Genomic DNA, 14,847 nt, shown 5'->3' with positions numbered 1-14,847 from the left:
ATATATATGCGCGTATACGGCCTTCTAGGGGTCACTGATGACTTCTTTGTAGTAGTGTTTATATATATGCGCGTATACGGCCTTCTAGGGGTCACAGATGACTTCTTTGTAGTAGTGTCTGTATATATGCGCATATACGGTTTTCTAGGGGTCAGAGGGCTTATTGTTTTTAGCAGACCCTTAAAGCAGTCAGTGACCTTTTTCCTCGGCTTCTTAAATTTCAAAGCATTCATGTAAAACATCTGTGAAATTGCAATCTGTGTCATGAGGAAGATGTGAAAATGGCCATACTTTTTTTCCTTTCTGAAAGCAGCATGTACCTGGATATAAAAATGCGAGTGATTGCAATGAATTCTCTAAATCCTTGCTTCCATTTCTTTGCCTGCTGGGTGCACTTGAATGCTTTCCCACTCATTACACTCATTAGCACGTCTGCCAAGGAGCTTGCAAGGGAAAGGGAAGAGCTGGGACAGCATCCAGGCCATCTTTCCTGTTCACTGCGGCTCCATGGAAGGTGCGTTGAAGAAAGAGCAGGCTAGGAGTTCGGTTGTCTGTGATGCTCTGTTCTCATTGCGGCTGATGATACAGAGGTATACTCCCACAGCTCTAATCTGCATACCTCCTTTAACACCCCCCTACCCCTCTGGGCACACACTTAACCTTGCCATTTAGTGTCCTGCACAGTCCTGGCACCTGCCACACACTTGAGTACACATGTGTTGCACCCAGCCCATGGATTAGAATGGGAGGCCATGCATTCTCACAGTATCTTCTGAAACCCAGCCCGGGCTTCAAACCTCTGTAAAATTGCATCTGCTGACACAGTGAAATCACACAGTTTTTGAGATCTCTGCAAATGCACTGTTTCCTTTACAAAAGAAATCTGGGTGCTAAGTTTCTTATGTAACAGATGACCCTGTAACAAGCAGCATGACCCTCCACAAACTGTGAACAGACCTTGCCACAAATGAATGCCGTCAGTCCTGCCACGCTGGGAAAAACTGTGGGAGTGTGCCAGTCCAGGCAGCTGAAATATCATTTGGTGAAATTACCTTCAGATTCAATTAGGCGAATAAAGCAGCTGCACTTTTCAGGTTTTGAAACTTGGGAGTAGTAAGTTAGAACAGTGGAGAAAGGACAAGCAATAATAATAATCAGTATCATCTGCCGAGTGATTTAAAGTGTGTTTGCCAAGCTCTGCTGTAATTGGTTTAATGGACTTACTTAGTAGGTGCAATTTAGTAGTACTGTTTTACAGATGAGGAGACCAGGGCACAGAGAAGTTAGCCAGGTAGACGGTGGAGCTCGGGTCGAGTCCCAGGTGGTCTGGCTTCAGTGCCCCACTTAGCTCGAACCCTCTGTGCGCCTCAGATAATAACACCAGTTCCCACGTGACAGGTGGTTTAGCTTGCTTATCTGAAGTTAGAGATAACATTTATAATTAAATCTGTATGGGACAGTCTCTAGGGTTCACTTCTGAATGTGGATCTCAACTAAAATTCACCATTTAGTCTGTTTCTGAACTCAAGAATGACAGTTACTCTTCGCCCTTACTACACCATTTCATTTTTTTATTTGCTTTATTATGAGGGATGTTGTTTCTTTAATATTCTTTCAAATTTCTGAAAAACCCACTTAGTACATGTTGCTAAGATAACCTACAAAGAGGCTACTATTTAAGAGAAATGAATGCAGATGTGTAGGTAAGCCATCCAAGACAACGGGGGTGTTCACCTCTACTCCCAGGACCATGATAACTGCAGGGGAAATAACCTCCTGCAGGTGGAGAACAGTAAGGTTTTTCTGGCTTCCAGCAAACAACACACATGGGCAAGTGAAAAGAGTGGACTTTGACTCAGGACATTCTCCAGGGAATGAGGCAGTAGAGAATGGAACCCCAGGCTGGAAAATGAGAGGGGCCTTTAACTGGCCCAGAACAGCCAAGAGAGACTCAGAGGATTAAGTGAAAAGAGATGACGTTTCAAGGAATTATTACGGGTTTTAAAGCTTGAAACCATTTGAAAATAAACTACTCTAGGTGTTTTGACAGCAAGTTCAATCAGGGTGAATATATTATAAAGATTAATATCCTAATCAGCACCTATGTTTTCAATGTAATTAAAGTGAACAGTTACAGGAAGTTTTTTGTTTTTGTTTATTTGTTTTTTGTTTTGTTTTGAGACAGAGTCTCACTCTGTCGCCCAGGCTGGAGTGCATTAGGGCAATCTTGGCTCACTTAAACCTCCCTGTCCTGGGTTCAAGCAATTCTCCTGCCTCAGCCTCCCAAGTAGCTGGGATTACAAGCATGCACCACCACACCCAGCTAATTTTTGTATTTTTAGTAGAGATAGGGTTTCACCATGTTGGCCAGGCTGGCCTTGAACTCCTGACCTCAGGTGATCCACCCACCTTAGCTTCCCAAAGTGCTGGGATTACAGGCATGAGCCACTGCGCCCAGCTAGGAAAATTCAATACATATGGAAGATACACGTATTTTTAAAAGGCTGTGAAAGGGCTTTATTTAAAGTTTATACTTTAAAGTTTACTGACGTTTTGACTTTGCCTTTAAAAAAAAAGTTAACTATTTTAATGAATCTTTTAATTAAAGTGTCAAAATCTCTGATTGTATATTGTGGGTGACATTGTAGGTGGCTGGAGTTAAGAATCACTCTGAAAAAAAAAATCACTCCTGAAACTCAGAGAGAATGCATGCCTTTTACCTTAGCCTAATTTTTCTATGGTATCTTCCTGCCACCTGGTGATAGCATACCAAAAATGAATGCATTGTTCTAAGAAGCTAAAAAAGGATATGAAAACAGAATGAATCAGGAGTTGAATAGCCAGCTTCCTTCGTCTTGTTTGCCATAGGTGCAGTTTGAAATGAGAAAGCCAGACGGGATTCTGTGTAGTGTCATCCTCAAAAAATCCAAAGCATTTGTCTCAACACTGAGTCTGGTGATAGTTCAGGAAATTTTGTGAGGAAGTAAAGAAACAACGGACAGTTGCTTATCAGCGAAGCAAGAGTTACATGGTTAGCGGAACTGAGAGCCACAAGAAACTTTGTTCAGGCCCTCATTCTGCCACCTGTTAATTTGGCAATCTTGGAAATATCTTGAAGTTCTCTTATCTCCTAGGATGAGTCATAATTTCAGACCTGCTTGACTCAAAGGAGGTAATGATTTGCAGCCTAATTATAACACCATATTCATATATTGTATTATGATTATTGCCCATTGGAGTTTACAGGTAAATTTGATTTAGTTTTCCAGGTTCAGTATGGAAACTAATGAAAGTCTTGCTGCTATTTAGAGTATGGATATAGTTTTTTCATAATCATTAAGACCAGGATTTTCTGGGAGGAGTATATTCTGTTCGGCTCCCTTTGGGAATACTGACTTGAATAGCTTGCTCCTCTTAACGTAGTTCAGTTCCAAATTGATTTCTGCCTTTTAGCTTTGAGTGAGGTAGGAATAGGATTTCTTGTAAAATGGTGTCTATTCTGGTTATAGGCTTCATCTGTAAGTCATAAAAGTCAAGTAATGCAGTGAGCTACATCTAGGAATTGAAATTTAAAACTTTCAGAATCTCGCTTATGCCTCTGGAAAATTTGCTCTTAATAGTATGAGAGTTTATTGAGCAGCTGCTGTGTTAGCATCAATGCCATATGCTTGGAGGATGCGAAAGAAGACTCAGTTTTAATATCAGTAAAAAATTAAAAAATCCAATAAGATTGAAGAAATCCAGATTTTACTTGGAAGTTATTTCAAATTTATAGAAAAGTAGCAGCAGTAATGGAGAGTACAGGATTTTCATGTTGCTGAAGGAACCTTAGATGCTCTGGTTCTCATACCTGTTCTGCTTGACCCAGGGATGTTGAAATGGGGTAGATGTTTTGTTGTTTTCTCTCTTCTTTGTTTTTTCTTCTTTTTGCAGAATGTCTAGAAATGATAATGTTGCACACATGGAAATACTGGTACTGTTGAGAAGTTTGTGTAAGCCATCAGTTCCTTGAATGTGTTGGTTATGTTTGTGGAGGATGTTCTTTTTTTCTTACCTCTGTTTCTGCTTCACCCCTTCTTCCCCCTTTTCATCCTGGCACTCTTGTTATGAGGCACAAAGGAAGTAGCACTTTTAAAGTGTACTGGTCTGTTCAAATACAGGACAGCTGTCAAGTGGAATTGCTTCCCTAGTGCCTTTGTGGAAGGTCACTCTGAAAGCTCCCTTGCCTTGTTATGACACCCAAGTGAAGGGGCCTGAGCTGATGTTATGATTTGTCTTAGGAACTCACGGTGTGTTCTCCATGGAAGTTGTTGTTAGAAGCCCTGAGGTTTTGTATATAGTGTTAGGATCTCATCCCTTAACTAGCCAGCACAAGTTGTTGACCACAGCTGCCTGGTTTTCACATTGCTCAGACACTGCTGCGTGTGGGGAAGGAGCTGTTCTCGTTTTAGTCAGGCACTGACTTTTGTCCGTTGCTTCCATTCCTGGGGGTAGAGGAAGCACAGCCAGTCCTGCTAGCTGGGCAGGGACTGAGGGCCTCTTCACTGTGCCATTCTATTTGTCACTTCGTTGCTCTCCTAGCTGCCTCAGTTTTCAACATCATCACCTTGCTCAGGGACTTCTCGAGTAGAGAGAAGAATGGAATAAAGTGAATCTGCGAGGGAGCATTCTATTTGAAGCAGGGGCCTTGTCAGAAAAGCCCTTGAAGAAGCAGATTCTGTTTCCCTTAGCTTTGTGTTATAATCTGTTATCTGACTTTATATATACCTCTGTGTGTGTGTGTGTGTGTGTGTGTGTGTGTGTGTGTGCGCGCGCGCGCGCGCGCACGCTCATGCGCGTGTGTATGTGTGTATATATCTGTGTATACCTATGTATGTTTTAACTTTTATTTCAAACTTACAGAATAATTGTAATAATAATATAGAAAACTATCATCTACCCTTTACTCAGATTCACCAGTTTTAAAGTGTTCTCTCACATTCTGCATATCCTTGATCACTGTCTTTTATTTTTTCTGAATTGTTTGGAAGTAGATTGTCCATTCTGCCTTTTCTCCCGGTACTCCACTGTGTATTTCCTAAGACCAAGGTTATTCTCTGTGTAACCACAATATTGTCAAAATAAATAATTTAATATTGATATGTTTCTTCTAATTAACTGACCATATTCCAGCTTTGTTAAGTGGCTCTGTAATGTCTGCTGCAGCGTGTTTTTCTGTGGCACGGGTTTCAGCCTAAGCTGACACATGGCATTTAGTTGCCGTGCACCCTCGATGCCCTTTAATCTGGAGCAGATCCTCAGCCTTTCTCAGTCTTTTGGAACATTGACACTGTTGAAGAATACAGGGCCAGTTTGTTCTGTTTGTTTGTTTTTTATAATAACAATGTAATGTTGCTCATTTTGCATTTGCCTGACTCAGTTAAACATTTACAGCCAGAGTACCACGTGGAATGTTCCCTTGCCCTTTTCAGGGCATCGAATCGGGAGGCAGGCATTGCCTGACTCTTGTTGTGGTGTTGATTTTGATCACTGGGCAAGGTGTTGTCTGGATTCCCCACTGTCTGTTTACTCACTTCCCCTTTGCAGCTAACAAGCAGTCTATGAGCAGGCATCTTAAGACCATGTAGATATCCTGCAGTTTATCCCCACCCCCAGATTTAGCTCTGTTGATCAGGCTTGCCTGAGCAAATCTTTGTTATTTTGTTTACAGAATGGTGGATTTCCAGCCACACTTTCTACCACACTGCCTCTCCATTTGTCAGCAGGTGTTCCGCTTCAAGGCAGAGCCTTCTGTTCCTGTCCATCTGTCTGTCCATCCATCTATCCATCTTTGGTACAGACTCTTGGATTTCTGCCTTTTCAGTGATAGCTAGTTCATGACTGTGTTTAAATATTTTGATGCTCACATGGTCCTAGATTTGGGTGGTGGCAGTTGTTTAAGACTGGTTTTGTGTTCTCGTGATGTGCCCTATCCTTTTGTTTTGTTTTGAGAACTCCTTTGTTCTTTGGCACAATGAGATATTCCAGGATCATCTACTTCCTCTGCCTCAGTCCTGGATAGCCAGGGAGTCCTGATTCCTTTTAGTGGCAAACAGTATTAGAACCAAGATCTGGACACCATGTGTGCTCGTTGCTGCTGGGTGTTACTGCTTTTAGGCCCAGTTAGCAGGTGTAGTTAGGAAACAGACATTTCAGAAATCATGAATTCATACTGTTACTTTAAGTTGCCAATTCCAGTCTATCCCATGGGTTTTTTTTTTCTTGATCTTGGTCTTTGACTTTTTTTTTTTTTTTTGAGTCGGAGTTTCGCTCTTGTTACCCAGGTTGGAGTGCAATGGCGCAATCTCGGCTCACCGCAACCTCTGCCTCCTGGGTTCAGGCAATTCTCCTGCCTCAGCCTCCTAACTAGCTGGGATTACAGGCACGCGCCACCATGCCCAGCTAATTTTTTGTATTTTTAGTAGAGACGGGGTTTCACCATTTTGACCAGGATGGTCTCGATCTCTTGACCTCGTGATCCACCCGCCTCGGCCTCCCAAAGAGCCACCGCGCCCGGCCTGGTGTTTGACTTTTTAATTTCTGATGAAGAACTTATTTTTTAAAGTAAGCTTTATTGCTAAACAATTAACATGTAAAATTCAGCTTTTTAAAATACAGCTCAGTGGTTTTTAGTATAACCACAGAGGTGTGCAACCATCATCACAGTCAATTTTAGAACACACTCATCACCCCCAAAAGAAACCCCATGCCCATTAGCAGTCATTCCTACTCCTTCCCCTTCCCTCCTAGTCTACTTTTTGTCCCCATAGATTTGTCTGTTTTAGGTATTTTACATAAATGTAATCATATAAGACATGGCCTTCTGTGAGTGGCTGCTTTTACTTAGCATAATGTTCTTAAGGTTCATCCATGTTGTACCATGTATCTTGGAGCTTCATTTCTTTTTATGGCCAAATACATTCTACAGAGCAGAATTCTACCATAAAGGTGGCATTTTCCCTGTGTGTGTTCTGAGATCCATAGCTGGTTTATTTTCCTGCTTTCATAGAGAATGATTTGGTTCACCTTGTTCTTAACTCCGTGGCTGTTTGCCTTCTGCTTCAGTCTTGCTGTAAAAAAAAAAATTGATCCTCTGGAAAGCTGTACCGTTTCTTGGAAGGGGGGTGCAGACAGAGTCTGTCACCCAAGCTGGAGTGCAGTGGTGTGATCTCAGCTCACTGCAACCTCCTCCTCCCGGGTTCAAGCGATTATCTTGCCTCAGTCTCCCCAGTAGCTGGTACTACAGGCATGCACTACCACGCCTGGCTAATTTTTGTATTTTTAGTAGAGATGGGGTTTCACCATGTTGGCCAGGCTGGCCTCGAACTCCTGACCTCAGGTGATCCATCCGCCTCAGCCTCCCAAAGTGCTGGGATTACAGGAATGAGTGACCGTGCGTAACCTGAACCTTCTTTTTCTTTCTGTGGAACATTAGTTTGTGAACACATTGAGGTAAGAGAGGAAGATTTTTTCTTAGTTTTGATTTTTGTCTGTCTCTGTGGCCCCTGGTGGTCTTGGAAAAGTGATGATAGTGATCTCCTCTCTCCCAGCGTGGCCTCCACACGTGAGGATCCACCTGTGAGCACACCTGCTGTTGCTGATCAGTACTCTGGTTTTCATTGGCTTCAGAATTCAGCACAAAGTTTCTGACTACCACTCCACCCTATATTAGCTGTGTGAATAAGGCAAAGACACTTCTGCAAAGTAAGTGTCCTTTATGGTTTTGTGGAGACTGTGAGCTGGGAGTCCAGCAGGTGGCAGGTGTGATCGCGCGACCCAGCCTCCCCTCTGCTTCTGCGCTCCAGCAGGCCTTTCATTCATTCCTAGTCAAGGAGTGCCAGTACAAATGTCCTTTCTCTGTGGCCTGAGGAGGCTGCATACAGAAACCTGCCGCCTCTATCAAAGGTCATAGTTTACTGTTCCGAAGATTAAAAAAAAATGGTGGAGCTTTCATGTTTAGAGATTTCATTTATATCACTTTCTTTCACAACCCTTTACTACTTCTTTTTCTCTAGTAATATTACCTCATTTTGTTTATGAGACAAGGTTTCACTCTGTCACTCGGGGTAGAGTGTAACAATCATGGCTCACTGCTGTCTTGACTTGTTGGGCTCAACAGATCCTCCCGCCTCAGCCTCCTGAATAGCTGGGATCACAGGCACACGTCACCACATGTGGCTAATTTATTTCTATTTTTTGTAGAGATGAGATCTTGCTGTGTGGCTCAGGTTGGTCTTAAACTCCTAGGCTCCATTGATTCTCCCGCTTTGGCTTCCCAAAGTGCTGGGTTTATAGGCAGGAGCTACCATGCCTGGCCCTTCTATTATTTATTACTTTGTTTTTTATTCTAACCTTTCTAGGAAGAAATAAGACAGTAATTGAAAATGGGAAGTTAAATCCTAGAGACTCAAGTGTTAAGTGACTTAATGTTTATTGAGCTCATCTACGTGCTAAGCATTTTACAGGTGTTATTCCATATAGTCCTCACGGCACCACAGTGAAGGACAGGGTCTGTATCTGAATTTTATAGATGAAGACATGGAAGCTTGGGGCGGTGAAGCCTAAGGTGATAGGCTTATACATTTTAATTGATTATGAAAGAGGGTACTGTTATTGGTTATTCTAGAACAACAGGGACAAACTAGAGCTGTGTTGAGCAAGCCAGGATGTGTGATTATCCTCTGTAGGTAACTTGGCCACATTTACACAGCTCATCAGTGGTGGAGCTGCAGGGGGCACTGGGCTTTCTGACTCCACGGTGCTCCTGCCCCACCTGTCTGGAGTGTCTCATTCATGAGAACTTGGCTCGTTGTTCTTCCTGCCATGCCCCACTTCATATGTCTGCATGTGTCAGCATTTCACTGCCTAACGGCGCAGGCTCCTGCCGCCAGCTCGTGACTCGTGACCACACCGGCACGCCCCTTTCTGCCATAACACAACTGCTGTGTCTCCCTCACAGAGGACCCTGTGCCATCATGGAGGCAGATGACTTCCCACAGTTGGGGGCAGTGAGCACTCTAGTCCCAGGATGGAGCTGTTCTTCATTTGCTGATTCAAGTAAATTATCCAGTCTCTACCTCCAAGACACCTGCAGTATAGATCCTAGAGACGGCATAGACAAGTGAGCTGGAAATGACTATGGAGAGTTAGTGGTGCTGTGGAGGGCAAGCACGGACATAGAGCACACAGAGCGGTTCCCAGGCCAGGTGGTCCGGTGGCGGGACGGCATGTAGAGGAAGTGCTGTCAGCAGAGTGCTGAAGGATGAGTGGAGTCAAGGAGGGAAAAGGCCTTTAGGGTATTGTACAAGAAGGGTTAGGAGAGAACAGCTCAAGGGAAGAGCTGCAGAACCCCAGGGAGGAAGACACGGACTTGGGAGTCAGACAAACATGGCTTTAAGCTCTGGTGTCTTACATTTGGTGTTGGAGATGCTGCTTTGTTTCTCTGATCTCCTTATCTGTAAAATGGGAATTCTACCTGCATTGCAGGGCTCTAAGTGCTTGTGAGCTCTAAATGAATACATGTAAAGTAACCGAGAACACTGTGGGCTCATGCTTGATGGCCGTTAAATAAAAGTGGCCGTTGTTCATTTCATCTTTGAATTATGTCTGAGTGTGGTGTGCAGGGAAGGAGGAAGTGAACAGTGAACCTGGAGAGATGGAGAGTTGATTCATGTGCCTCTCCCCAGTGGAGAACCTTGGAACCATTTAGGCAGGGAGGTGACATGATCTGATTTGCTTTGCATTAAGGTGACAGTGGCACTTGAAGAAGAATGGTTTGAAGAGGAGCGAGATTGGAGGCAAGGTGGTTATTGCAGTGACACAGGTGAAAGTCCACGTTGTGTTCATATGCCAGATACTGGCTAGAGGCGTGCAGGGAAGAGGAGGATGTTGAAATGTAGGATCGATAGCACTTGATGCAAGGAGATCAACAGAAAGGAAAATAAGATTCAAGAATATTTTATGGATTTCTAGTTTTAAGTCATTACAGATTAGAGGAACAAATTAGTTTGGCATTTGAGGTGCCTATGAAAAACATGGAGATGGCGGGGTCGACCAGGCAGTAGTGAGCTCAGGAGAAGTTGGGGCGAGAGAGGAGGGATTTGGGACTCATCAGAGAGCGAAGGAAGTTGAATTAGTGAAAGTGGGTAAGGGTCCCCTGGGAAAGTGTTTAGACGAAAAAGAAAAGACCGTCACATCCAGTGAAATTGGGAGAAGCAGAGTTCACAAAGCGACTGAGACCGAGTAGCCAGAAAGATGGGGGAAAGCTAGGAGGAAATCCCAGAAAGAAAAAGCTTCCGTTCAAATATCATATTAGTTGGAGGACTGCAGAGGACCCATCTGCATAGCAAACTTAGAGGTTTTTGTGAATTGCGAGAAAGTGTGGAGGGCGAGCCAATTCAGAAAGATATTTTGAAGAAGCAGAGGGACTAATTAGTTCTGGCCTTGAGAGAGTTAGGGCTTCTACTCCAGGTAGGGGGAAGTTAAGACAGATTTGCCTAGAAGAAGCAGCAAGAAGCTCACGTGAGGGGGTGCTGCCCGGTGACTTCTGGGTTCTGTGATTCGAACTCCCTGTGGGGAGCTCAGCATGGTGATGGGTGGAAGATTTGAGGAGGTGTCATGGGTAGGAAAAGTTGAAATAGTTGGGAGAAAAATTGGGGGTCGTTGTGGAAGGTCCAGTGAACGTCTTAGCCTTCCTCTTACTCGTCTTCATCCTGTGCTTCGATCATGTGTTTGTGCGTGTACGTGTGCATACCATGTATCTTTGTATCTGACAGACATCAGTGTTGGAATTTCTAAGTGGATAATCTCATTATTTGGGACACATGATAATTCTTCAGTAAAGTCTTCTTAAATATATCATTCAACAGTTTTTGTATATTAGTGGACCTTGATGTGAGTCATATTTTGCACTATAAACATTTTGTGAATAGGTGGACTAAATGACCTTGCCTCAGTCTAGCTCTAAAATTCTGTTGTTCTACATATTCATAATGTAATCTGTAAGGTTCATGTTATTTCAAAGATACAAATTTTATTTCTTTAGAATAATTTGTAATCGGGCTTCTCACTCATCAGGCTCCCCTTCTAATCAGTTCGTGGTTGACTCTGTAGTATCTGTCCTCTCACCGACACACTTGTTATTTTTGGGACAATCTTTCTGAGTTGTCTAGAGGGTGATGCCCATCCTTTGCAGGTAAAACATTGCGTTAGACATTTCCTTTTATGTTTTTCCAAAATGTTGTAGGCATTAGGCATAAAAAACACCCCTATTGCTTTGTTGACCTGTTTAATGCAGTTTCTACTGAACGATTATTACAGGTGCTTCCCACATGCTCGCCCTGCTGAATGTGCTTTACAAATACTAACTCAGGCACTCCTGTGATGGCCCCATGAGGGAAGGGCTGTCATTTTCATCTCTGGTTTACAGCTGAGGAAACTGAGGGGCAGAGAGGGAGACCAGGTAACTTGCCCAGGCCATGCAGCTAGTTATGTCCAAGTCAGGTTAACTACCAGTCGTGCCCTGCTGTTTCTCCATCGCATCACTTTGCCGTGTCATTTCCTGGCAAAGACGGGAACCTAAGTGGGAGGGTCTGTGTGTGCTCAGGCACGCCCACGTACAAGCATACCAATTTTTCAGACTCATAGAGCAATACATTAACGAGACATTTTGAGTAACACTGAGAAGTATCTGACACACACGTGCTTATTAAAACCGTCGAATTAGCATGCTCTGTTCTGTGAGGGATGCTCCCCTGCTGCTTCCAGGGGCCCGGCATCAGTCAGTTGCTGGATGGCGCCACACAGCAGGTGTTGCGTCTTTCCTCTGCCTCACCCTGAGAGGACCAGTTCACAACAAAAAACAGAGACAGTTCTAGGGTCAAGAGCGTTTCTGGTGGAAGGATTACAGTTATTTCAGCTTTTTAGATGTGGGGTTCAGATCAAGAGAAGTTCACACTCTATGAGTCTTGTAGTCCTTATAGTCAACAGATGATTTAGGGCCTAAATGGTATGTGGAGTGTTGAGATACTCTGAAACCAAAATCTTCATCACTTAATACTTGGGATTTTTATTCAGTTTCAAAGTTGTTAAATAGTTTGAAAGCTGAATTGACATTCCCCTGGGATTGAGAGCTTTGGCAGATCAGCCCTTAGTTCTGAGGTGCTCAGACCTGCAGCTGGGGCAGTTCTCAGGCCAGGGCAGGGTCCCTTTGTGTAGCTGGCTTGGAGTTAACCCTCTGAGCCTTAGGGATGGTGCACACACAGGGGTGTCGGGCACATAAGTTCACAAAGGTCACTTCCTAGATTATGAGGGGACATTGTCTATATCCTCACCCATGTGCATCAAGTCTTCTTTTTCTGACTTCATGGCTTACATTTTCTCAGGGAAACCATTTATTCTTTCCAAGTCCCATGACATTTTAATCTGGAAGGAGTTTGCATCAGAGGAAACAGCTGAAACTCCACAAGAAACAAAAATGAAATATTACTGTCTTTTTCCTTCACTGTTGGGATTTCTAAAGTTATCCCATAGCTCTAAAAATTAACACTGGAAAAAATTTGATTAATTCCTGGCTTTTAATGTTAAATATAAGATCTATTTTCAACTTAGATTTTTGTTTGTAGATTTTACATCTGTAGGGAAAATTTCCTAAGCATTATTGGTTTACAGCCTATAGTAATAGCTTTTATCAGGGTCTGAGGCTTCAGTATGTCTTTTATGACGCACATGTGGTTGCTACAAGAGCTTACAAAGGGGAAGAGAATTATTTTTAGTGCCTGGATTGTCTTAATGGAACGTTTTGATTCATTTGATAGATGTTAAATGCCATGTGAAAACTGACATTTGACTTGAGACTTAAATTTCACAAGCATTTTCTATGTCCTGTCCCCACACAGGCACTTAAGAGTGTGAGCCTAAGGAGAGAACTCTGGGGAAAGGCCTTACCTCCTGGATTTCCTGGTTGTGGTTCTTTCCTTCTGACCCCTTGTGCTGCTGTTGATGTGAGATCAGGGCTCCGAGGTCAGGATGCTTCAGCAGTACAGTGTCCCCTAGCTGTGATTATAGAAATTGGATCCCCAAAGAAGTAACTAGTGTCATTTCTTATCTAGGTTTGAGAAGAGATTCTGTTTATAACATTGTTTACATATTTCTCAGGCTGCTTCACATTTTCCTTACCTTGTTACTGAGGAAACCTTATTAAATGGGAAATACATTTTCAGATATTGAACAGGGCATTTGGTCTCTAACCTTGAGGCTTCCTTTACTAAATTCCTGACCTGTGTATACCCAGGGTGTGTTGCAGACAGGCAGGTCAAGCAGATGATTTTGTGATTCCCAAGGGATTGGTTTCCTTTTTTGTTGCTGAAAAATGACACTTAGATATTTTCAGCATAGCATCAGGTAAGTGGAAACTTGTTTGCATAATTTAATTTTTTTTTCTAGTTTGCTTTTGATCAGGAGCTATCCAGATTGATGTGTACTAATCATATTGTCCTACTGTTTCCAGAAGTCCATTTAGTGTTCAACTAGCTGTCATCAGTGTATAATATAAATTGTTTACTTTGCCAGTACCTTCTAGAAGTAATTCTATTCTAATGTTCTCCAAAGAGCTCAAAACTGATACAGTTATGAAAGAACCAGTCATAAGACCACACCAGCAACTACTTAAAGGTCATTCATTGGTTGTATTTTCAAGAGTGTCAGATAATCTTCCCCTTTAAAAGTTATTTTGTCCTTAACAAGGGAATAAGTTGTTTTTTTAATAACTTTACCTGCTGAAATTCAAGCAGATGAACCAGGAGATTCTAAATTAACATTGGGTGCATTTTCTATGGCCCCTAAATCAATTGTATTTCAAGAGTAAGGAAAATGGGTACAGTGGACACTTACCTTGATCTTAGCGCATAAAACCAGGCCACCACCTAAATTTCAGGCTTTTGTTAGTGTAGTGAGCCAGTAGATCCCATGTTTCATGCAAGCCGTGGGGCAGGTGATTTTTGTGGACTCTGAAACATACTTTTTGATGCTTGATTGCAAGAGTTTGCTGTAATTCTGTTGCAGAAAGTTAGGGACTAGGTGTGTCATGGTGACTTTTGTATATGGAAGAGCGAGGAAGTTCATTTTATGAATAAAGTTTTTGTATTGTTCTTGGTGGTAATGTTGACATTTCTTGCTAAGACGTTTTTCCTCTGTGGTCTTATCTCAAGTTAAGGGGGTGATGTTTCCTGGAAGAATTCTGAACCCTGTGTAATTGTCGTAATCTTGTTGCTGTTGTCTTCTAGCATCCTCCAGGACAAATAGCAAGGAAATACAGCTCCTGCTCTACCATTTTCCTAGATGATAGCACAGTCAGTCAACCAAACCTCAAGTATACAATTAAATGGTGGGTATTTGGATTTATTTATTTATTTTTACTTAATTCAATACTTTTTCTGTTCTTTAACCTGACGGCTAAGCTGGTTGGTTGTGGGGTCTGGAAGTAGTAAGATTGGATGAGTAAGGGTGGGGTAGCACTGATAATTCAGGAAATCTTTTTTAAAAGTGATTTTGGTAGTTAAATATGGGATATTCCAATTATTTTTACATATTACTATTTACATTAAAAGACCAGAATTTTAAAGTATTTTAAATGTAGATTACTTAAAATGCATTTTGGATTTTTGTTTATACTTTCTATGCTTGCACTTTTTATTGAAGCAATCCTGGCATAACTCTGCGAACTTTTTACCTTCTGAATAAAACGAGACTCCTGTGTTCCTAGTTGAAGACCCGGGGCTCCAGATCTTGATTGATTGAATCTGGCTGAGG

The 14,847-nt window shown here is 42.5% G+C and overlaps 1 protein-coding gene across 1 annotated transcript in view; it reads left to right on the top strand.

The window, feature by feature from the left end:
* Positions 1-14,847, top strand: part of CCNY (cyclin Y) — a 206,861-nt gene that overhangs the window by 147,409 nt on the left and 44,605 nt on the right. The window contains exon 4 of the mRNA XM_037740976.1: positions 14,322-14,422. Within this exon, the coding sequence (XP_037596904.1) occupies positions 14,322-14,422 (101 nt within the window). The remainder of the gene's footprint in view (positions 1-14,321; positions 14,423-14,847) is intronic.

Source organism: Cebus imitator, unplaced genomic scaffold (genome assembly GCF_001604975.1).
Source record: "Cebus imitator isolate Cc_AM_T3 unplaced genomic scaffold, Cebus_imitator-1.0 Scaffold92, whole genome shotgun sequence".
NCBI classification, from domain to species: Eukaryota; Metazoa; Chordata; class Mammalia; order Primates; family Cebidae; genus Cebus; species Cebus imitator.
This window is presented reverse-complemented; position numbering and strand designations above follow the sequence as displayed.